Genomic DNA, 25,875 nt, shown 5'->3' on the forward strand with positions numbered 1-25,875 from the left:
CCCTACCCAAGGTCAACACCTCCACCCTATCCCCATAACCCAGTAACCCCACCCAACACTATGATCAGTCACGATAGTGAAGTGTCGGCCATACACGTACTGGTGGAAACGTTTCACCGCAAAGACCACTGCCAGGCCCTCCTTCTCGATCTGCGTGTACTTTTTTTTCGCTGCAGTCAATGTGCGGGAGGCGAAAGCTATCAGCCGCTCGGCCCCGTTCTCCATCTTGTGGGACAGGACGGCCCCAATACCATACGGGGATGCATCATATGTGACGAGCAAAGGCTTTCCAGGATCATTGTGGGTTAGTAACCCAGACAATGACAATTGTTGTTTTACCTGCCGGATAGCGGTTTCTTGCGGCTTACCCCAAACCCAGGTGTGATTTTTCTTTAGTAGAACATGCAACAACCTCAGCGTAGTTGCCAGATTGGGGAGGAACTTTCCGTAATAGTTTACAAGGCCAAGAAAAGAACGAAGATGCGAAGTGTCAGTTGGGGCGGGGGCCTGTTGAATCGCGCGCACCTTCTCTGCGACGGGGTGCAAACCTTCGCGGTCCACCCGATAACCAAGTTAGACTCCTTCCTTCGCCTGAAAGACGCAGTTTGTACGACGTAAACGGACTCCAGCCTCCGAAAAGCGTCTAAGGACAGCCTCCAGGTTTTCCAAATGTTCCTGCTCCGACGTCCCTGTGGTCAAAATGTCATCTAAGTAGACAGCGACACGCGGTAAACCTCTCAAAATGCCCTCCATAACGCGTTCTCCATAACGCGTTGAAAAATAGCGCAGGCAGAGGATACTCCAAAGGGCAACCATGTATATTCATACAGGCCCCGGTGTGTATTAATCGTTACATATGGTTGGGAGGCAGGGTCCAGCTCCAACCGCAGGTAGGCGTGACTCATATCTAATTTTGTGAACGAGAGGCAACCTGCAAGCTTCGCGTAGAGATCCTCTATGCGAGGCATTGGATATCGGCCGAGTCGCGAAGCCGTATTCACTGTAAGTTTATAGTCGCCACACAAGCGAACTGTGGCATCTGGCTTCATTACAGGTACAATTGGTGCTGCCCAGTCAGCGAAATATGGGCCTGATAATACCCAAAGTTTCCAAACGAGTGAGCTCCCCTTCTACCTTCTCGAGCAAGGCGTAAGGCACCGGGCGCGTCCGGAAATAGCGCGGGGTGGCTCCTGGTTCGACTTGGATACGGGCTACGGCCCCTTTTATTTTCCCCAAACCGGGCTGGAATACATCTGGGTATTGTCCTAGCACCTCAGTCAACCCTCCAGAAACTGTTTGGAGGATGTGCTGCCACTGCATGCGCAAATGGCGCAACCAGTCCCGACCCAACAGGCTGGGCCCATGGCCGCGCACCACGATAAGTGGGAAACGCCCCTCCTGGCGCCCATAAACAACAGGGGTCATCATAGTTCCTGCGATGTCCAATGGTTCCCCCGTGTGGGTGGCCAACCTGGCCTGCGTGTCGGTTAATGTAAGGGTCTGTATACCCTGCTTGATGCGGTCGAATGTCCTCTGGGCGATCACAGAGACCGCTGCGTCAGTGTCCAACTCCATCTCAAGCCGGTGACCATTGACCCGTACTGACACCTTAATGGGTGCCACACGGGGAGCTGCCGCACAATGCAGCTGCAGGCAGTCATCCTCCGTCTCCACGTCCTCAGGAATAGTCACCGCAGGTTCATCCACATGGAAGGTACGGCCCCTAGGCTGGTCCCAGTTTCAGTCGTAACGACGGCCCCCAGGACTGCCGTCCGTGACAGGGTCGGCGCCTACAAGGCTGACACGGACATGGCTCCTCATCCATTGGTTCTGGAGAAGGCTCCCTTCGGAGAGGAATGTCCGACGGCCACTGGCGTCGATCTGGACGTCATCTCGCCCAAGGTACCGCAGGGTGCGGGGAGACATTTTCGGATGGAAGGGGTTGCGCCCCAAGGCATGCACTTCCATTCCTTGTATCTCCTGCACTCCTCGTTCTGCACTCTACTATTACTATTTGAATGGCCTGACAATACTATTTGAATGGCCTGTTGAAAAGTTAATGTTGGCTGAGCTAACAACTTTCTCTGGGTGGCCGCATTGTTAATACCGCAAACCAAACGGTCGCGTAACATTTCTGACAAGGTCTCACCATAGTCACAGTATTCCGCAGTCCTGCGTAGCCTGGATAGAAAGTTGGCTAGGGATTCTCCTGGGGTCCTCTCAGCGGTATTAAACCGGTAACGTTGGACTATCGTGGACGGGGCTGGGTTAAAATGCTGCCCCACTAAATTCACAAGTTCCTCAAACGTTTTGGTGTCCGGCACAGCTGGGTACGTAAGGCTCCTAATCACCCCAAACGTATGTGGGCTGCAGGCGGTGAGCAATATGACCACATGGCGTTCGTTTTCGGTGATATTGTTTGCCCGGAAATAGTAACGCATCCGTTGTGCACACTGGTTCCAGCTTTCCAGCGCAGCATCAAAAACATCCAAACGTCCGTATAGAGGCATGGTGTAATAGAAAACAACTTCCAACCTGTATCCAACAAAAATCCAGGGAGGAGGCTTCAGCAGTGTAGACAGCTATTCACTTTAACCCTTGTCGCCAGTTTTGTGAGGGCCACGAAGAATCCAGCACGAGTCTCAAGGATACAAAGAAATAACATTTATTTACAATAACATATATACACACAACAGCATCAACCTCACTTGCTGCTTACTTCTTCCTGCCAGTTCCAAACTGGCCAGCTTTATTTATACAGGGAGTCTGCTAATGATTTCTCCGCCCCCCCCCTCATTGGGGAAGCTCATGCTCCCTCAGGATTGTGGGATTGTCATTAGTCCCCAGCCAATGGTAAGCAGGCAGGTTATGACACCCTCTAACTATTTTTTTTGTCAAGTATATCTATCTCCGCCTTGAAACCATTTTATGACTCAGATTCCACCGTACTATGCCTTTTTGTCCTTCACCTGGACATTTACATAAGAGAAAACTGAATGACAGTGAATCACAACTTATTTGCATTCAGCAATAGTATTGTATGTCAGGTGCTGCGTATAACAGGTGGTTGATCCAATGTCATCCATTTGACACGACCGCCCAAGGTGAATTTGAACCCCATTATCTTGTCATTTATGTTTAATTCATGTTTTAGGGTATTCGTTCCATGTACATCAGTTGGCATGACAAAACAAAGTAATTAATTCACCAGTGAAATAATTTTGGACATCAGAATAACTGAAAGTTAATCCTTAATGTTTACAAAGCAACAGTTCACTGCGTCTCTCATGTTATCACAAAATATGACATAGACAACGTATTACTTTGAAGTGCATTCGTTACTGCAATGTAACCTATGACTGCAGCCATTTTGCACAATAAAATCCAACACACAACCATGTTCCAAGTGGTGCATGAATTGGCCTCTGCGCTCATGTTTTATACACAAATAATGACAGAGGTCACATGATTATGGCAAGCCCCCATACACAAACATTTCCCCTTTTAGTAAGAAAAGCCTGCATTCACCTTCATTTGCAGTTTCATGACCCACACATATGTCTAGAAATGAAAACAATCACACATGGACAGAAAACTGCTCATTCTGGCCTGCGCCACTATCATCTGTTCCTACCTAAGCATTGCACACAATCTTTTAAGGATTCAGGTCTTTTAGTGGAATGTATGGGTTCTTATTGACTGTTCAACGGGTGACTGGTTCTACATTTACATGCATATTCCTGCGGTTGCAACCAAAAATCTTGGCATCCATTTTCACCTATTACGGCTGAAGTGACAATTTTTCTACATAAATTCCAAGTTGCCATGTGGGCTGACTTCTGTTGAGTGCATTGAATGTTTGCACTTTGACCTGCTCCTCAACCCTCAGCTCTGGCAATGATTTGGTAGCTTTATCAAAGTGAAATTTGGCTTTCTAATTTTTTTCACTCACTCACTCCCGTTAACACTTCTGGCTTCAGTAGTTTATTAGCTGGTGTAAGTGTAGTTTGGGTGCAGTGTGATCTTTGTCTCTGGAGTAGACTCATTTACTTGCCTTCAGTAGGTGGCTTCTCCATTCTAGGTTGACTTTTGCACATCTTGCTGGATCTACTTGATTTTTTGATGATCCCTTTGGCAATTTTCCTGGCTGCCTCAGATTTTCCATTTGACTTAGTATAGTGTGGAGATGAAATGGAGTGCTTGATCTCCCAATCATTTCTGGAGCTCGGAGTAGAGCACTTGTTTTGAGAGTCTTGTGTCGGGCAAGCGGACAATGTGGTCCGTCCAGCGAAGCTGGTCGAGCATAACCAGTGCCTCGATACTGGGGATATAGGCCTGGGAGAGGACGCTCATGTTGATACGCCAATCCTGCCCGTGGATTTGCAGGGTTTTGCGGAGGCATCATTGGTGGTAACCCTCCAAGGATTGAGATGTCTGCTGTACATTGTCCATGTTTCTGATGCATACAGGAGGGCAGGGACCACAGCTGCTCTGTAGACCATGAGCTTGGTGCTGGATTTGAGATTTTGGTCTTCCAACACCCTGTGACTCGGGCATCGAAAGACTGCACTGGTACATTGGAATTGATGCTGGATTTCATTGTCAGTGTCTACTTGCACCGAGACGAGATCCCCGAGGTATGGGAAATGTTCTACATAGTCCAGGGGCCCACCATGGATCTTGACGGTCTGGGGAGGGGCGGGCAGTTCAGTGTGGCAGTGCAGGCTGGTAGAGACCTTTGTTTTCCAGATGTTTAGTCTGAGCCTCATATGCCTCGGTGAATACGTTGACAATGGTTTGTAGCTCGGCCTCCAAGTGTACGCTCACAGGCGTCGTCTGTGTATGGCAGCTCGATGACAGAGATTGGGGCGGTCACATTTCTGGCCTGAAGGCGTCAGAGGTTGAAACGTTTCCCGCTTGTCCGGTAGGTTAGCTCCACTCCAGCGGGGAGCTTCAGATTGATGGGGTGGACTGTTGCTGAGAGGGAGATGGAGAAGAGCGTTGGTGCGATGACGCAGCCCTGTTTGACCACAGTTTGCACACGTATTGGGTCTGTGGTTGTTCTATTGGTGAGGCTAACAGCTTGCATGTCATCATGGAGCAGGCGGAGAATGATGTCGAATTTCTGTGGGCAGCCAAATTTGAGGAGGGAATCCCTCACGGTTGACAGAGTCGAAGGCCATTGCAAGAATGAAGAAGGCCATGCAGAGGTTGATGCTGCTCCCTACAGTTTTCCTGGATTTGTCATGCGCTCAACATCGCAAGTAAATTCCAAGCATTCATTTTGACGGTTCACCATTATTCAGGTAACAAGGTGAAACGATGGCCAAACCTGAATTATCATTATAATTGTTTGTACTAGATATAGTATGTATATACTATGGGGAGGCGGTGGTATAATGGTGTTGTCACTGAATTAGTAATCCAGAGACCTAAGGTAATCCCCTGGGGACCTGGGTTCAAAGCCCACCATGACAGATGGTGAAATTTGAATTGAATTAAAATCTGGAATTAAAAGTCCAATGCTGACGGTGAAACAGCTGTCAATTGTCCTAAAAACCCATCTGGTTCTCTCATGTCTTTCAGGGAAAGAGGAATCTGCTGTCCTTACCTGGTCTGGCCTACATGTGACTCCAGATTCACAGCAGTGTGGTTGACTCTTAAATGCTCTCTTAAGGGCAATTAGGGATGGACAATAAATGTCCTTCCATGTAAATGGACAATAAATGCTTGCCCAGTCATCGATGCCCACATCTCATGAAGAATTTATAAAAATATACGGATACAGTGCCTGAACTACAGGCTGACATTTATAGCACTGATTTACTCTTCTTCCATTTCTTCCTGTATAGGATCTGCCTTACTTTTATTTAATCCCAACAGTTTTGCAATGGTTTATTTTCATGCTCAAAAGTTAATGCATGCACTGTCACTTATTTCTGGGTTTTTTAAATCAAAAGGCTTCTTGATTCTGTAATATTCTGTTAATACATCAACTGACAGCTCTTCTAAAATCCCACACACCTCCTATACTAATTTTGGGTGGGATTTTCCGTTGCGAGTCTGCCTCACTACTGCTGCCAGCGAGGATGGAGAATTTGGCGCTTAGCCAAATCTCCATTCATTGCAGCGGGAACAGAGTCCCCCACCAGTGTAAAGGAACAAAGAATCAAAGTTTTAATTTATTGTTGCCAACTTCTGATGAAACTATTACTGTACCAAGTACTCCTGTGCACTGCATTTTAGTGAAGATCCACAGCTGTATTTTTTTTATTCTTCCATGGGATGTGGACATCATTGGCAAGGGCAACATTTGCTGCCTATCCCTAATTGCTCTTGATAGATAGTTGTCATGAACAGGGGTGGTGACGTTGATCCTTAACAATGTTATTTACTGACGGAAACAATTTTACTGATATAGATTAATCCTTTTAGTACACTCACCCTCTTTTGTTCATTACACTTGCCCCTATTCACACTATTCTGGAAAGTAAAACATTTTCTAGCTTCTTTGAGAAACCAAGGAACAGACATGAAAGGATTTTATTCTGTATCTTTTTTGGAAGAGGCTCAAAAAGAAAAATATTTGGGAGTAATCATGAATTGCACTCACCAAACATTTGGTCAACAGGAGAAAATTATAAAGCCAAAAGAAAGGTATGGGGTGCGCCTGAAAGGCACTGCACAAAGGCAAGAACAAATTAGATTGACATTGCAGATTATGATGATTCCATTTCTGGAGAACATTGCATATTATTGGTTATTCAAGTACAGTTAGGATGATTCAAGAAACTATAGGTAACCTATAAAGAAAGGTCCAAGAAGCGAAGTATATTTTTCTAGTGAAGCGAATGAAGGAAAAGCATGATACAAATCTTTGAAATAATAAAAGCATTGAATTACACAATGAGTGCAGATCTAGAAAACACCAGGGTGCCGTGCCTGGAAACTGCAGCTGGCGGACCGGAGAATCCCACCCAATGTGTTCCTCAGCATTTGATGATTTTTGTACCTTTTTGGAAAAGAGTTGGATCAACACGAGGGACGGGAATGAGGGTTAAAGAAAGAGTTAACTTGTTTCAAGCAGGGGACAGGTGATTCTATGAAAGGGAGATGCATGAGAGAATAATCTTACATGGGGAGTGGGCGGAGCAGGCTTGTTAGGTTGAATAGCATTTTCTACCTCTGGACCTTCTGGTGTTCTTTACAATAGTTGTTTTATGAAAATGATTGGCAACTGTGATTCTAATTTTGGGCCATAATGTCAGCTGATGTTTAGCTTTGCATTCTTCATTCATGAATGCCATATCAACTTGATTATATGTGATTTGTAGACAGTAGTATAGATGATTGTGATCTTCGAAGTTCAATTGGAAATCTGTGGCTTTTTGTGATTCGTTGTCCTTACCTCTGGTTCTTTAAAAATATTGCTGTTTTCTAATCTCAACAACACTCCAAAATCTATAGATAAATGGTGTTATCATTCCTTTTAGCTGATCATACACCAAATATAAATCATATGATATGATATGAGTATCTAATTTAATGGTCTATACATTTTTGAAGAATAACTTTTAGTTTGAGAATTTAATTTTTTAAATGTAAGATGAAGGCGGTGCAGTGGTTAGCATTGCTGCCTCACAGCGCCGAGGATCCTGGGTTCAATGGCCACGCTAAATTGCCCCTTAATTGGAAAAACTTATTTTTAAAAATTATAATGCAAGATTAAGTGAAAACAGTTTGAGAAGTTAAAATGTAGACTTAAAGTAATTGCAAATCAAACGGTCTTCTCTATTTATCTTATACGGTTATGGTGGGAAGTATGGAAACAAAACTATAAGCTACCTCTTTGAGCTTCTTGGTGGAGATGGGATATCTACACTTGTCTCAATAAGGAGTTTAATATATTCTTATTGTTTCCCAGAACAAGAAATTATTTGGGAATTGGACAAAATTAAATCTTTGTCTGGGTCATCCAAGGGATGCCACGTTTGTGTGGGAATAGATTGCAGAGAGGTTTTTTTTTGATTTTGTGCTTTATCTGTGCGATTGGAGCCTGGGTCTGTAGCAATTTGGAGCAGTCCAAGAAAGAATCTGCTAGGATCTTTGGAGCAGTAGCAGAGGGTTATCAGAAAGCAGGGGTGTTTCTGAGTTGGAATCGCAAAGCATTGAGGCCAATGCTTGAACTGGGGAGTCCACTATCATGAGGTGTTGAAGGAGAGTGCAAGGCTCGCCTTGCTGGATACTAATGGGAGGACCTCAATACATTTCATACCTTGAAGAATAGTGGTAACACTGAGGAGAATCAAAGTGAATCCTTGAGAGTTGGAACATACATTGGCATTAAGTGAAAGAACCCTCAAGATCCTGTAAAATATTAAGGGAACTCTTGAATGGAAATAAATGTAGAAGAGGGAGTGTCCTGTTGAGTCTTTCAGATATAAATTATAAGTGTCCATGAAATATAGTGTTGTCAGTAGTATTTGCATTATTTAAACTCTTATACAGTAAACGTTTTGTTGAACACAGGAAATCTTGTGGCATAATTCTTTCAGTTGAAAACTGGGAGTTTGAGTTGCTTTTTAAAAGTTACTGGTCTCTACTGAGATCATAACACATAGTTTTAAGAAAGTGAACATGCGGAAAGCACATTCCATTATTTGCATTCCAATAGATAGCAGCAAAACGGTAATATAATTCAGATCAACAACATTTTCAGTCATCTTTATAAAGCTCTTTCAAAGAAGATCTATTGTATTTCATTTAAGTTCTTCAGCTAGATTATCTGAATAATAGCTGTTAAACTAAATAATGTTTGGTATCTTTAACATAGTTTTGTCAGCTTCTAAAGCATTGATGTTCAATAGACTTAGCTAGAAACATCAGCCAAGAAAGTCTATCTGTAACATGGGAGGGGTACATGAGGCGTAAATTGATTGGGCACATAATAGATGGAGGAGAACAATAAAACAAAACTGAAAGGATTAATTGTTTCATGTGTAGTATTTACCATTAAATAAATGCCTTCTCACAAAAACGTTCTTTTCTCAACACCCTTACACCTATAAATAATCAAATATTTGATTGATGATTTTCTGTACTTCTGGGACCAAGAAAATGTAATTTGTTGAAAACAGTGTTCCAAGGGAAAGTAGTAAAAACAGAAGCATGTGAATATAACTTCCAGATTTTATTTAGATGTCAAGGAGAAATTATGCACCGTTCTTCATCAGACAATTAACTAAATGAAAATGACAATGAAAACAATAACAACTTTCATTTATTTAGCTACTTTATCATAGTAAAATGCATCCATGGCTCTTCAGAGGTACAAGCAGCAAACCAAATTTCTCACCAAAACCACAGTATTGTGCAAAGAGATAACATTAATTAATGAGCTCATAGTGAATGAGCCCCTAGGTAGCAACGATCATAATATGATTGAATTTTACATTAAGCTTGAGGGAGAGAAGAATGGGTCCAAGACTAGTATATTGAACTTAAAAAAGGGCAATTATAAAGGCATACAAGCAGAGCTAGGGATAGTGAACTGGCAAATTTAAAGGGATTTTTCAGAATACACAGAATAGATACATTCCAATAAGAAAGAAAAATTCCAAGGGAGGACACACCATCTGTGGTTCACTAAAAAAGTTAAAGAAAGTATCAAACTTAAAAAAACAGCATATACTTGCACAAAGATGGGTGGCAGGTCAGAAGATTGGACAGGATATAAAAAACACCAAAAAATGACTAAAAGATTAATACAGAGCAGAAAATTAGTGCCTAAAAGAAATAAATATAAGAACAGATTTTTAGAGTTTCTCTGGATATTTAAAAAAGAGTTAACAAAGTGAATGTTGGCCCAATAGAAAGGGAGTATGGGGAATTAATAATGAAAAACAGGGCGATGGAGGATGAATTAAACAGGTATTTTGCATCTGTCTTCACTATAGAGGACACAAGTAACATCTGAGAAATTGGTATCAATCAGGAAATGGGCGAGAGGGAGGAACTCAAGAAAATTACAATCACCAGGGAAGTGGTACTGAGCAAATTGTTGAAATTTCAGGCTGACAAGTCCTTGGGTCCTGGTGGACTTCACCCTAGGGTCTTGAAAAAAGTGGCTAGTGAGTTATGGTTGGTCTTATACGTTGTTTTAATTTTCCAAAATTCCATTCGATTGGAAATAGCTAATGTTTCTCCTCTATTCAAAAAGGGAAGTACGAAAGCAGGAACATAAGGCCAGTTAGTTTCACATCTGTTCTCGGGCAGTGCACTTTGATAAAGTTGAGGTAATCAGGCAGAGCCACCATGGTTTTGGAAGAGAGAAATCGTGTTAACCAATTTACTGGATTTGTTTGAAGAAGAAACATATGCTGTGGATAAAGGGGAATAAGTGGGAGTGCTTTACTTCGATTTTCAGAAGACATTTGATAAGGTGCCATATCAAAGATCACTGTAGAAAATAAAGCTCCTGATGTAGGGGGTAACATATTGGCATGGATAGAAGATTGGCTAGCTAACAGGAATCAGAGAGTAGGCGCAAACCATTTTCTGGTTGACAAGATGTAACAAGTAGTGTGCAACAAGGATCAGCACTGGGGCATCAACCTTTTACACTTTATAGAAATGGCTTAGATGAAGAAACCAAAAGTATTGTTGTGAAATTTGCTGATGATACAAAGATAAGTGGGAAAGTTAGTTGTGACGAAAACACATCAGACTGATACCAGGAATGGGCAGGTCGTCTTATGAGAAAGGTTGGCCAAGCTAGGCTTGTATCCATTGGAGTTTAGAAAAGTTAAGAGATGTCTTGATTGAAGCATATAAGATCCTGAGGGATATTGACAGGATGGATGTGGCAAGGATGCTTCCTTTTATAGGAGAATCTAGAAAAAGGGGTTGCTGTTTTAATATAAGAGGTCTCCTATTCGAGGCAGAGATGAGGAGAATTTTCTTCTCTCAGAGGGTAGTGAATCTTTTGAACTCTCTTCCTCAAAAGGCAGTGGAAGCAGTCTTTGAATATTTTTAAGGTAGACGTAGATAGATTCTTGATAAACACTGGGGTGAAGGTTTATCGGGGGTAGGCAGGAGGTTACAATCAATATTCCTGAAAGTGCAACTGGAGGTGGAGACTTATGAGAGGAAATTCCAGAGTGCTGGGTCTAGATAGCAGAAAGTACAACCAACAAAGATGGGACAGACAAAATTGAGTTTACAGTCGAGACTGGAATTGGAAGAGTGCAGGTATCTTAATTAATTGTCGAGTTGGAGGAGGTTACAGAGATAGGGAGAGTCAAAGCCTTGAGATATTTGAAAACAAGGGTGGGAATTTTACAACAAAGCAATGTCGGACCAGAAGCCAATGAAGGTCAGTGAGTGCAGTGGTAATGAGTGAACAGGGCTTGGTGTAAAGTAAGATATGCATAGCAGATATTTGAATGGGCCTTTATTTATGCAGGATGTAAGGTAGAAGGCCAGCCAGGACAGCATTGAAATAATCATCTCCAAATTGACTCTCTTCATATTAGCAAGGAGATTGCTGTCACTCTGACCAAATAACCTCCCTGGAGACTGCATTCCTAACTATGTGGAACAATATAACATACCTTCAATAAACCATTTAGGGAACAACTCTCTCATATTATTTGCACTGCCTTCTGATTGTGACTCATGATGGAGATGACAAATTAGTTTGTGTCACAGGACTCACATATACAGCACTAAGCAGCTGAGAAGGAGAAGGAGTAAGAAGAGGCGGAGGAGGCAACCAAAACATCCCCTTTCCTGCCAGGCTGGCAGTAATCAGCTCCTCCGACTGCAGTACCAGTGAGCAGAACCACAATTCCCCATTCAGTAACAGGGCACCAACTCAATTTCTCCCTTTGCCACACTGCTAAAGTACAATCACCACAAAACAAATATTCCAAACCAAATATATCAATCAAACTATTCAATATTCCTTACACAGTTCAACCAATTACCCTTGTGCATTCCCTTAGTGTGCTGATTCCCATCCTCATGCTCCTATGCCAATGGTTGTGGTATGGCTGGAGGACGTCTACTGACTTTCAACGGAGGACATTGCAGTTGCCCTTTGAGGATAGCCTCCCACAGCGTTAGCCTTTTGGCTTTGAACTGATCACCTCACTGTGGGCAACAGCAGTCTGGATTGGTTGACTAAGTGATAGGCAAGTGAAACGGCAGAGGATCAGTGGTGAAGGACAAATGCCATCGCCTGAGCGCTGACAGCAGCTCATAATGCATTGCCACTGCCCCAGAGAGGGCAGATTTCTGGACGGCTGTGATACCCTGCAAGCCCTTCTGAACACAGTGTAGCCACCTGAGTTGGCCACTTCCCGACTTAAAATGGAGAACAGCAAAGGCTGAAGGGAAATTCAGCCAACACAGGCAAAAACTAGCAGGTGCAAGTTTACTGTGTATTAGACTCTGCAGAAACCCAGGCAGCATCGATACAAGCAGCCATCTGCATAGTAATGTAGCAGCCATCTACATAGTAATGAGCGATCCCCGGGAACAATCGAAACATTTTAAGGTAAACAAAGCCAAGCCAGACTCCTCGGCACCAGCAGGAGCCAACACAAAAGAGGTTAACGGACACTTAAAGACCGCCCAACGATCAGGGAACCGCTCTAGCATTGGAGAAATTGAACCAAGTGATTGGAACGAAGTCCAGTCACTTGGAAACAGGTACGGGGTCCGCCCCGAAGGGCGGGAAGCCCCTGGGGACTATAAAGTAAAGCCCCCAAGTTCAAATTGTCCTTCTTGACAGGGTCACCCAGCAAAACGAAGCAACCCCTGAGAGTGAACTGACCAGCGGCCTCCAAGCAAGTAAGTCTCAAGTCAACGCTCGCTATGAGATAGGCGCTCCTAGCTACCCGTCCATACCAGCTTTTGAATCCCGTAGACTCAGGACCTGAACGAAAGGCCATTTGTTCCCCTGCACTGGTGGACCAGTCTAAAGCTAAGTATAGGCCTGTTAGTTATAGAGATAGTTTATTAAGTAGAATTTATGCATGAGTAGCCATTGACTGTGTATAATAAATGTGTTTTGATTTGCATCTTACTAATTGGTGTATTGAGTTATCGATCATTACTTGAACTTGAACCTCGTGGCGGTATCATAAAGATACCTGGCGACTCTAGAGCAAAGGTTATAAAATGGAGCCAATTGAACAACCAAAACTTAGCAACATAATACTGGCGACTCCGCCGGGACACATCACCGCCCCTGTACCCATTCAAATCGGCAACATCACCACCAAGCACCCCATACTTTTAGTCGATCTGCCCCACACAGCAGAACACATTTTAGGCATAGATTTTATGAATTCCCACAACCTGCCCTTTGATCCAGTCAATCAATGTGTCTGGAAAATGGCAAAATCCGCAAGAGCCCCCGCAACGCTCACCATAGGAGAATATGCAAACAAGATTAGCGCAGTGGGCGAATTTTGGTTTGACCCCACCACAATTAGCACAGACAAGCAGGTTAGGGCAGTTCTGCAGAAGCACAGGACAGCATTCGCGACCCACAAACACGACTGTGGCCGGGTGACTGGTTCTGTTCAAATCACAGGACCTGACCCTAGACCCCAAAAGCAATACGGATTTCCCCAAGAGGCAGAGGGAGAAATCGCAAAAGTTATCAACAGCTTATTAGAGCAGGGCGTACTCAGATCAGTAGCCTCCACTAATAACGCCCCGATTTGGCCAGTGAGAAAGCCCGATGGATCATGGCGACTGACCATCGATTACCGGGAACTCAACAAAGTCACCCCCGCAGCAACCCCAATGGTAGCCACAAGTCCCGAGACCATGCTCAAACAGGGATTCAACTCACAATACTTTATATGGTTTTGGACGTCAGTAATGGATTCTGGTCCATTCCATTGGCAAACGTGTGCCAATACAAATTTGCCTTCACTTTTAAAAATCAGCAGTACACATGGACATGCCTTCCACAAGGATTCCACAACTCCCCCTCCATTTTCCACTGACAGCTGGCAAATGGTTTGTCAAAATTCTCTCGCCCCGAATGTCTGGTCCAGTATGTGGACGACCTATTACTGCAGACAGACACCAAGGCAGAGCACATCGAGCTTCTGGCCGAACTCCTGGAACTCCTACAGAAGATTGGTTGCAAAGTTGACCCCAAAAAGGCCCAGATTTTGGAAAACAAGGTGATATATTTGGGTACAATTATCACACATGGTAAACGCGAGATCGAGCACAAAAGAATTGACTTGATTGCCAAATTTCCCCTTCCCCAGAATGTTTCAGCCCTCCGGTCATTTTTAGGACCATATTGACGGTTTTGCCACCCCTCTCGGAACTCCAAAAGAAAGGAGCCCCTTGGGAATGGCTTCTGCAGCATACGGATGCTGTGGATGCTTTGAAAAGAGCCCTCATTGCAGCCCCCGCACTACAAGTTCCAGACCCGCTTTCCCCTTAAGCTATCGAGGTAGCAAGCACAGACCGCACCCTTTCGGCCGTGCTCCTCCAGGAACGGTACGAACAGTGAAGGCCTGTGGCTTATGCCTCCAGAGTCTTAGATGCTGTGGATCAGGGATTTTCAGCCTGTGAAAGGCACCTGCTCGCACAATTTTGGGCAGTACAATATTTTTCATACATAACCGGACTGAAGCCCATCACAATCCTGACAGAATTTACCCCCACCCAACTTTTACTGGACGGAAGACTTAAGGACGGTACAGTCAGTCAAATAAGAGCAGCTAGATGGACCCTTCTTTTGCATGGATGGGACATCACTGTTAAAAAGACCAAAACCCATACTTTCTTAGCAGATAACCTACAGTACCCAGGCACCCTCCATGAATGTGAAATCATCTCACCACACCACAACTCAGGCCCCTTTATTGTGAAAACACCCCCCAGAAAGATAGGTAGTCCAACCCAGAGCCCCAAGCACACAGACACGTGCGAACCCATAAGAATATATGTGGATGGATCTTCCACAATATTAGAAGAGAAGCGCATTACAGGATGCGGCATTTATGTTGAGGACGCGCAGGGATGCGCCCTTGAAGAAATAGCAATAAAACTTCCAGGACACTTAGGCGCACAGGCGGCAGGACTAGCAGCCGTGGCGTACATTGTAGAACACCCAGATTCCTTCCCCAGCCCAGCAGACATATACTCGGACAGCCTCTATGTCTGCAATAGCCTTATAGAATTCCTACCCCTGTGGAAATCAAGAGGATTTGTTTCCGCAGACGGAAAACCCCTCCCTTCAGCCACATTGCTCCGCCACATTTTAGAAAAAGCACAGAACAGGACATTTGGAATCGTTAAAGTTTCAGGTCTCGCAGACTAATATCGAGGATTTAGTACAGGCCCAGAAGCAGGACAGCAATCTCAGGGAGATTTTGAAAGGAAAATTTACGGCACCTTACGATATGTTTAAAAATGCACTGACCACACATGACGGTGTGGTGTTAAAAGACACCCTTTATGTGGTTCTGAACAGGACAGGAATCAACTTATTTGTTTATTCCATGACAGTCATGGACATCACGGAATTGATCCCACTACAGCCCACCTCAGGCAGCTCTGTTGGTGGCCAAGCTTAAAAGAAGACGTAACACACTACGTTGAGAATTGCCTTATCTGTGCCCAGAACAATCCGGACAGATACGCCAAGAAAGCTCAACTTAGTCACACCCGCCCCGTTAATGGCCCCTGGACTAACCTCCAGATTGATTTTATAGGACCACTGTCCCCTTGCAGGAATGGTTATAAGTATGTACCCGTTGTGATAGACACGTTTACAAAATGGGTAGAGGCATTCCCATCAAGAACGAACATGGCAAAGACCACAGCCAAGATCTTAACCCACCATATGTTTACGAGATGGGGACTCCCCCGCAACATTGAATCTGACCACAGTTCCCATTTTACGGGACGTGTCATGAAGAACGTCCTCATGATATTTGGCATTACCCAAAAATTCCACATCGCATACCACCCCCAGTCAAGTGGTATCGTGGAGCGCATGAATTGGACCCTACAATCAGCCCTCAGAAAAATGGTCCAGCAAAACAACACCACTTGGGATTCAGTCCTCCCTTTTGCGCTGATGTTTTTGCGAAATACGGTTTCAACATCTACAGGTTACACCCCACACACCCTCATGACCGGACGCCCCATGAAAGGCACGGAATTTTTATTGGGATTAGATTTGACCAGCCCCGAAGTGACGGCTCTCACACACAAGAAAGCAGTAGAACAAATGGGAGAGAATGTTAAAACAGCTCAGCTAGCAGCCGCGGTACGATTAGGCACACAAAAGAAACAGAGCAAGGCCTGTTTCGATAAGACAGTACTTGCGACTGAGTTCAGTGTAGGACAGCAAGTCATGCTCTCCGTATACAACCCCAGCACATTCCTGTCACCTAACTATTCGGGTCCGTACTCCATTGCGGAGAAAGTAAGCCCCTCCGTGTATAAAATTAAGTAACCCAACGGAAAGACTGTGTGGTTCCATATTAACCAGCTTAAGGCATATGGCCCACAGTCCAACCACGCACACCACGTCATGCTCGACGCAGCACACAACGCCCCGCCCACAACCAACTTAACCCTACCCTCCCCCAACACGTCCAGCCCAGCCACGGACTCAACCCCGACTCCACCCCCGAGCTACTGCGACAATTCATTCAGGCTCGTCCAGAACGACGAGATGGACCCCAAATCACACCATGCAGCCCTATCAGCCCTTATACATTCAAGAGTATGGCATCCGGGAGAAGATGACGACTTTGAGTCTGACTCCCAAAGCGAGAACCCCTTTGCGACCTTGTTCGCAACTGATAACTGAGGTGTCCAGATGATGTTTTAAAAAGGAACCGCTTGGGAGAAAATGATGTCCTTTCTGATGAAACCTGCAGCATGTTGTTTAATGTTGTTTGTAGTGGTATTGTTAAATGCTGTTTTTAAGATCGAAAAAAAATTTCACGGCCCCACGCCACCACCCTTCTGACGCCCACTGGCAGTCAGAGAAACTAGTTTGTCCCGGACGCTAGTTCAGAGGAACTAGTTTGTCCACAGAGACTTGTTAATGTCCCAGACGCCAGTTCAGAGGAACTCGTCTATCGACAGAAAAACAAACCGTTCCTAACTGCCCTTCAGGTTTAAAGGTAGAACCTTTATGGCAACCCCCCACGATGACTACATTTTTGCCCGTTCTTGTCGGTTGCTCAGGCAGTGGAGAAAAGGCATTGGGACACGCCCTGCTGGGAGCCCCCCCCCTCTGGTCAGCTACGCTTGGGTAGAGCACACACGGCATTGGTCGCCGTCCTATCCGGGGATTCCATCCAAATCTTACCCGTCGCGGCTCATACGCACCTCATTTCAGCACTTTTGGTTCAAAAAGTTTTGTTTTGTTTTCAGGCGACCCTTAGATTGCCATCCCAATGCTATTTACATCCTCAAACATTTGGATGGTAAATCGCACAGCCTGCGAGACGGCTCGCACTGTTTCAGTATTTTTAAGTGTGTCTTGTCCGGAATATTCGGTTTAAAAAAAAAATGAGGGAGTCACACATGGTGACAAATTGTAAAGGGAGAATTGGCACAAAAGGACAGACATACTAACAGATGAGATATTAAACCAAGATAGTAACAGACACTGTGCTTGATCCCACAGAACCCCAGAAGCTCCAGGAAAAGAGACAAAACGAAGAGAAGAGAAAGAAGGAGAACCATGAGGACATCCTCCGTGTTGCTCATCATTCTAATGAACATTTGGTTGCACGCGAACGCGAACCCCCTGACCCCAACCCCCCCCCCCCCCCCCCGCCGTTAATGATTAACTTCCCCATAGCACCCAGAGCCCAGTCACAAGCGACACCACACCATCTTGGTGGGCCTGGTTTATAACCTGGTACTCCCTGTCCTACTTAATAGAATCCCTCCTAGTATTGGCGATACTCTGCTGCATCGTGCAGACCATTCGTCTGAGGAAATAGCGATGGAGAGCCTACCGCGCTCGCACCCCGGTATATAGGATAAGATCCCATATTTACGGTTATGACCAGACCCCTGCGATCTCTAATAAAGGACATTCGTGTGCGTTCTTTTTGTGAATAAAGAAATGTGTTTCATGAGCGATTGTACAATCCTGAGCTTGACTGCCAAGCCAGGAAAAATGTGAATAATGCTGCTATGATTTTGTTTGTATTGTTTAAGAAGTTAATATGATTGAATGTTTGAGTGAGTGTAGTTTAGTGAGGACAGTTAGAGGTACCGTTTTTCTTATTTTGTAATGCATGTCCCTGTTTTGACATAGCACCACTTAGAATGTTAGTTAAAATTTCTTACATAGTTATGGTCAGTGTAGAGGCCATTGAAGAGTGCTCGCCGGGTCAGGGAATGAAGACAACGCAGTTATGTGATCCTTCACGCTTTGCGTTAGGATCACAAGGTGGGAGTGTAGCCACCTGAGTTGGCCACTTCCCGATTTAAAATGGAGAACAGCAAAGGCTGAAGGGAAATTCAGCCAACATAGGCAAAAATTAGCAGGTGCAAGTTTACTGTGTATTAGACTCTGCAGAAATCCAGACAGCATCGATACAAGCAGCCATCTACATAGTAATGTAGCAGCCATCTACATAGTAATGAGCGATCCCCGGGAACAATCGAAACATTTTAAGGTAAACAAAGCCAAGCCAGACTCCTCGGCGCCAGCAGGAGCTAACACAAAAGAGGTTAACGGACACTTAAAGACCATCCAACGATCAGGGAACTGCTTCAGCATTGGAGAAATCGAAATCACTTGGAAACAGGTACGGGGTCCGCCCTGAAGGGCGAGAAGCCCCAGGGGACTATAAAGTAAAGCCCCCAAGTTCAAATCGTCCTTCTTGACAGGGTCACCCAGCAACGCGAAGCAAGCCCTGAGAGTGAACTGCCCAGCGGCCTCCAAGCAAGTAAGTCTCAAGTCAACGCTCGCTACGAGATAGGCGCTCCTAGCTACCCGTCCATACCAGCTTTTGAATCCAGTAGATTCAGGACCTGAACAAAAGGCCATTTGTTCCCCTGACCTGGTGGGCCAGTCCAAAGCTAAGTATAGGCCTGTTAGTTATAGAGATAGTTTATTAAGTAGAATTTATGCATGAGTAGCCATTGACTGTGTGTAATAAATGTGTTTTGATTTGAATCTTACTAATTGGTGTATTGAGTCTTTGATCATTACTTGAACTTGAACGTTGTGGCGGTATCATAAAGATACCTGGCGACTCTAGAGCAAAGGTTATAAAACAGAGCCAATTGAACAACCAAAAGTTAGCAACAACTGATATCCAGAGCTAGCTGTATCTATCTAAGCATGCATGACAGCAAGCTGCCTTCAGTCTGATCTGGCACTATAGCCCTTAAGTGTTGTTAAGCTTCTGCTCTTACTGCAATAAAAGCTGAGACATCCACAACGAGACACTGCATTAAGCTTGGGACCACAAATGAGGTAATGAAGTTTGTCACCACATCTGAGCTGCATAGGATGGATGCCAGGCTCTTTGCATAGCTATGTGCAAGCTTGTTATGAGATTCCTCCATGCTCCTTGACAGTGACCAGAAGCTTTCTGGCAGGCCTGTCACTCAACCAACATTTCCGTCTTTACAGACACCAGCTTTTTCCAGTACGCTGTCCGATTGAAATGAGTCCTCTGCAGCAAATCACGTATGTGACCTCACCTTCTAATGAGTTAACCCTTGTGCCACACTTTACCCCTGAGCTGGCTGCAGGCCACTTATACCCGGTTATTTACCATAGCCACATTTCAACTCTAAGCTATCCTCTAAATATACACAAATGTCAGCAAGTGTGAGAGTGAGTGAGAGTGTTTCTTCACGAGTCTCTTTTTCTTCTTCTACTTCTTGCTCTTCACTCATTGCCTGGTCAGGTTGTGGTTATTTTTCTTATTCCATCATGGGATGGTAGGCATTGCTCATCCCTTGAGAATTACCCTTGAGAAGGTGGTGGTGAACTGCCTTCTAGAACCGCTGCAGTCTATGTGGTGTAGTTACACAGACAGTGCTGATAGGGAGAGAGTTCCAGGATTTCAACCCAACAGTAAAGAAACGGTGATATATTTTCAGGCCAGGATAGTGTGTGACTTGGAGGGGAAATTCCAGGTGGTGGTGTCCCATGGATTTGCTGCCTTTATCCTTCTAGATAATAGTGGTCGTGGATTTGGAAAATGCTGTCTAAAGAGCTTTGTTGAACTCCTGCAGTGCATTTTGTAGATGGTACACACCACTACCACTGTTCATCGGTTGTGAAGGGAGTGAATCTTTGTGCAAGGGGTACGAATCAAGTGGGCTGCTTTGTTCTGGATGGTGTCAAGCTTCTAGAGTGTTGTTGAAGTTACCTGTCATCCAGGCAAGAGGAGAGTATTCCTTTACCAACCTGACTTCTGCCTTGTAGATTGTGGGCAGGATTTGGGGAGACAGGAGGTGAATTACTCACTGCAGGAATCCGAGCCATTGACCTGCTCTGGTAGCCACATTATTTATATGGTTAGTTCAGTTGTTTCTAGTCAATGGTAATCGCAAGCATGTTGATAGTGGGGCTTCAGCTTTGGTCATGTAATTGACTATTGAGGGGTAATAAATAGATACTCTCTTCTTGGAGAAAGCCATTGCCTGGCACTTACGTAGTATGAATATTATTTTCCACTGTCTGCCAAGCCTGGATATTGTCCAGGTCTTCTTTGGACATGGACTGCTTCAAATTTCCAAATGGCTATCTTAAAGGAGAAAGCCTCAATGGTATTGTCATGGTGAGGAAAAGTTGGGAAGCAAGAGGTGCATGCTTACACCACCTGCTGTTTGTAGATCAGAGTAGATTGTAGGATATGGGGTAACTGGCATGTGAGAAGGAAGATTAGAAATGAGCAGACCTTCACCTTCAATGCATTAAGCCCCACTGCTGGCCTTGTGCCTCAGTCATGGCTACACCAATGATGGAGACCAGCACAAGTAATTATGCCTGTCCCCAGCCAGTTAAGGGCTGCTGGTTGCAGTTATGCACCACCTTGTCCTGCAAGGGAGAGGGAAATGTGTCAGTATGGTGCAATATGTTTGGGTAATGTACCTGTCATGGTTGAGTGACTAGCAGTGTGTACAAGCTATGAGATATGGGTGTGAGGCTTGCAGCAGTGCTAATTCTGTGAGGCAGAGATGAAGCTATCAATGTCAAATGTGAGTGCTGGTTACTGGATATGATCGGTAGTTGAATAAAGGGCTTGGTGGTGAATTGAGCAGTGTGTAAGGCTAGTCGTTCAGCTGTAAGGATATAGCATTTGAAGTTGAATTTGCTGAGCTTGACCACTTGTATGAGATCTTCTTCCGGAACTGCCTTTGAGGATATACTACTGGCATTGTTTGCAACAGCTAACTGTTCCCATTTCTTTCAAAGTGTCTGTTTGGCACAGGCCTTCTGGCTCCCTGTGGATAGAGGACCTCGCTCCACCTGTTTATTTCCTGCACTAACCCCTCCAATGCTGAATCAGAGAACCTTGAAACATGCTCGCTGCCTGTTTGCGACACCTTGCACTACTTTTCCGGCTCAGAATCTTTTACAGCCACTCCCAGTACCTTTTGCAGCTGGAATGCCGTTTCTCTTAACGAGGTGCAGCTTGGCTTTCAGTAGTGCAGATTAACTGTAATGCTGCTAACCTTTCATAATTTTCCATCTTCTGCTCAGAGGCGAGCAGCAATGCAGCAGCCTACTAGTGTGCTGGTCACACAATGCAATCATATATTGAGCAGACAATACAAAGTTGTGTGCTGCTTGCATTGGAAAGAATGGGTGTGGATTAATCACACTTAGGATATAGGCAGCAGAGTTATAGTTGAGTTCAAGTTTATAGAGTGGGAGGCTGGCCAGAAGACAGTTAATGTTTAAGAAATTAACAATATTTGGACTAGTTGAAACTGTTGTATAAAGCAAATATCATAATTTCATATTTATTTCAGTTTGAACTCCTTTAGGGAAACATACTTTTTCAAGATTAGGTTATAGGATACTGAGGCTGAATGATATACGGTCCCAGTATTGATACATCTTTGCACAATAGGACAATATCAGTACAGATGTTTTGTATTCGGAACGCATTGTTGATCCCGATAAGCTCGATGTGTTGTGAGTATTAAAGGACCCAAAAATAAAAGCCAACATTAAACGTTCCAGTTTATTTTAAATTGGTATGATACACCTCACTCAGGTGAAACAGTTCTAGGTGAACCCAATCCTCTTACTACACCTGCTTGCAATAGTTTTAGCAAGCAACTTTAAACAAGTTATGGGATCATGCAAGTTTTTATAACTAGTGAATTGCCCAGGTGTCAATTCATTTCTGAATATGGATCTAACTACACCTAATGGGCTGGTTAAATACATTGTCAATTTTGAATTGCAATGCAATAAGTTGCTTCTAATATTATCTTGGGTGTTTTGCAGTGACAATACTTTGCACACTGGAACTGGAACTAAAGGCCTGTCAAAGGTTAGGTGCTGAGTTTTTTACGGTACATTTTTGGAAAGGAAATGTGGCTCGAATCCCTTTTTGCACAATGTGTATGTTCCAAATGATGCACAGCTGAAATCATTGAATACATAAATACGAATGTATAACATTTCTCTGGAATAAGGTGTTGGCTGACCTATCAAAATAGTCTGCTGATCGCAACCCTTAATGTTTCTATTTGCGTAAATAAAATACTTGCATTTACATTGCACCTTTCATGACCACAGATATCTCAAAACATTTTGCAACCAATAAAGCACCTTCTAAGTGCAGTTACGACTGTAATGTAGGAAGCACATTCCATGTGCGCACAGCAAGATTCCACAAACAGCAATGTGATGATGATCAGATTATTTGTTTTTGTGATGTTGATTTAGGGGTAAACATTGACCAAGACACAGGGATAACACTCCTACTCTTCTTCAAACTAGTGCAATGGGATCTTCTATGTCCACCTGAGAGGTCAGACTCAACGTCTCATCCCAATGACAAAGTATATTTAAAACGAGGTGTACACAGGTTCACTTGGAATAGACAATCTCCACAAAGTCTTATTTCTTCTCCCATTCTATTTTATGGTATCCCAGACATTCGTTGCATTGAATAGTCAAAATTTCATTTTCTTTGCACGGCATTTATTTGCCATGCAGATATGGAACCGCTGAACTGTTTCAGCTCAACTGGTATTAAAGCTTGCAGTACCCCCTCTCTCTCACCCTTATCTAATCTGTCTCCTGTAACAATTAGAATTCGTGCGAAAATTGGCAAACCGCTTTTCCTTATCAGCCGGATTTTTCAGATATGAGCTGCGGATTTTGCGATGGTTTAATCTGACGGTCCTTCAGTCTACCTGATAAATCCGTGCGTTTGCCACCCCCTGTTTCGTTCGTGCTCCTCGTGTGCACGCCTGTATATTTCAACCTAATCTTGAATTGGTCCCATCAGTTTTCTGCAGGTGATACAGTGTAACTGGATTGATAAGAGGTTATATGTATTCATCTCCGGTCTTGTATCTATGTGCATGTTACGTAATGTATTACGCCTAAAGTTGAGTTTTAGCCTATTTCCAGAAAGCGTACCTTTGCCTAAACCCATCTTTCTCCTCTAATGAAACGGTTTAAAGTGTGAAAACAACAAAAGAAGGGGGGGGGAGGAAACGAAGCATGGCTTTTGAAAAGTGCTGTTGGTTAAAAAGTACACTCACTCCTGGCATGGTCCCGGACCTGCTGCACGATGTGGTCGAGCTGATCCTCCTGGTCGTAGATAACGAATGAGTGCATCTGATAGTCTTCCCCGGAAAAGGCGACGTGGACTCCCTCCATCGTGAAGAAGCAGGTCCTCTCCTCGAAATCTTCGGCGTACAGCAAGGCTACCCTCTTCCACCTGTAGCGCTGGAACATGGCCAAGAACATCTCCCCCATCTTGGAGTAAGACGGGGAGACCCGCGTGAGGTAGGAGTACTCGGGCACCTTGTGGGTGAACCCGGAGGCTAGAGGTCCGGCTGACACCATGGGGATGTTCCAGTGCGACGCCAGCCTAGCCACCGGGGCAGCCGCGTAGTCGCACACAGGCCCCACGATCACGTCGGGCTTCTGCAGCAAGCTGATGTCCACCAGGTTGAAGAGCGCCTTGTTGCCACACTCCGAGTCTACGTACTGCACACTGAAGTTCAGCCTGCTCTGACCTAGGTTCTGGATGGCGTAGTCGATGGCTGGCTTGACTCTGTTCATGGAGAAGAGGTAGGAGCTCTCCACCGGCAGCAGCACCAACACACTGATATCCACCGTGCTCCCTGGAGCCAGGAACAGCAGCGTGGTGAACAAGCAGGCGCGACCGGCTGGAACAAGGCGCATCTTGGCTAACAGTTAATTTTTTCTTTGGAAGGAGTGGTGGTTGGGGGTGAGGGTTCCTTCCTCAGGGGCAGGATGGGGCGAGAACAGAAAAGGCAAAACAAAATTTAGCTGAGGGGTGAGAAGGGGGGTGGGAGAGAGGAGAGAAACTTTGCAAAAGTTAAAAGAGGTTGTGGTCTCTGAAGGCGATCGCTCAATGTGGAAAGGCTGATTGCTTTGAATGTTGAAGCCTGCAAAGCTGCCGTTTAAATAGTGTGTTCGCCAAGACTGTACCACAGAGAGCCACAGGGAGGAGGGCTTGATCTTCCAATTGGTTCCCGACCAAGTCAGTCCTGCTTCATCTCTCTCTGTTCGGCATCATTTTCACTATCATCATTCCTCACCCGTGGCGGGCAGTTAGCTTTCGCTGCCATCGTCGGCGGTCAAAACGTTTGTTGGTGTTAACTTTCGAAAGTGGGAAAGGTTGCATTACCCCTCCTCCCGCCACCCCCTCAGTGCAATTAAAAGTTAGTCATTCGTTTCTTCTATCAGGGGGATTGTATTTTGAAACGTTTCATTTTAAATGAAAACTTCTTCAGGGAAGTTCTGAATATGTTCTGACTGACGCGAACCCGCCGCAGATGTCAGCGGTCCAGTCTTGGCGGGCAGGGCTGCAGTCTCCAGAGATGGAGGAGCGTACCATCTGTCGATGTGGGTGGCGCTGGGTGTCAGTCAGCACAGCTCGATGCAAACTCCCTCCCTCCCTCAGGCGACCTGCGTTTTCCTGCTTTCACATCCCCAACTCCTGCCAGCTGATTGAATTTTCCGCTTCACCAGAGGCGGGGTTGAGTATTTACTCATATTGATCTGCCACAAGGGTTAATATTTTAAATTGCATTGAGCTTAAATGTGAAAGAAATTCTTGCCCATTTATTTTGTCGTCGTCCAAGTTATGGCCAAGTCACTGCCTCAGGAGACACGTGCTGTCTAGGTTTATGTAACTGTTCCAGCTGCTGAAGGCGAATCCCTTCCTCCAACAACCACCACCACAGGCTGTCAAAGAAAGGTGACTCGAAATAATCTTAGCACTTTTTTTGTTCATTCTTGCAATACACGGAAAAAATACTTTATCAAGCGGATGCGCGGTTTCCGTTTTCCCACGTTGAAGGCACGGTGCAAAGTTGTCGAAAAACTCAAAGCAGATTATTGAAGTGGGCTGCGAAACGTTGGAATCCCCTGTCAGGGCTGAGGGTTGAGGCAGACACGGTGGGGGGGGGGGGGGGGGGGGGTGAATTGTTTCTGTGGGGGATTCTGCTGAAGGCATGTGGAAACCCCAGGAAAAAAACTGTACTGAGCTCACATTGTTTTTTCTCCCTCTCTCTGGGTTTCCCGTGGCTCTTACTTTCAAAATAAGGGGGAAGGAGTGGGAAATATACTCCCTGTAAACCTGCAGGATTAGATCTGGTGGGTGGGTG

General features: G+C 44.8%; 1 protein-coding gene across 4 annotated transcripts in view; it reads right to left on the bottom strand.

Moving 5' to 3' along the window:
• The window catches only part of npr3 (natriuretic peptide receptor 3), a 153,188-nt gene extending 128,073 nt beyond the window's left edge, over positions 1-25,115 (bottom strand). The window contains exon 1 of one of the 4 annotated variants that reach the window (XM_072497154.1): positions 23,776-25,115. In XM_072497154.1, coding sequence (XP_072353255.1) covers positions 23,776-24,424 — 649 coding nt within the window. In that variant the 5' untranslated portion in view covers positions 24,425-25,115. The remainder of the gene's footprint in view (positions 1-23,775) is intronic. The other 3 variants (XM_072497155.1, XM_072497153.1, XM_072497156.1) reach the window with 3 other exon arrangements.
• Between the last annotated feature and the right edge of the window lie 760 nt (positions 25,116-25,875).

Source organism: Scyliorhinus torazame, chromosome 3 (genome assembly GCF_047496885.1).
Source record: "Scyliorhinus torazame isolate Kashiwa2021f chromosome 3, sScyTor2.1, whole genome shotgun sequence".
NCBI classification, from domain to species: Eukaryota; Metazoa; Chordata; class Chondrichthyes; order Carcharhiniformes; family Scyliorhinidae; genus Scyliorhinus; species Scyliorhinus torazame.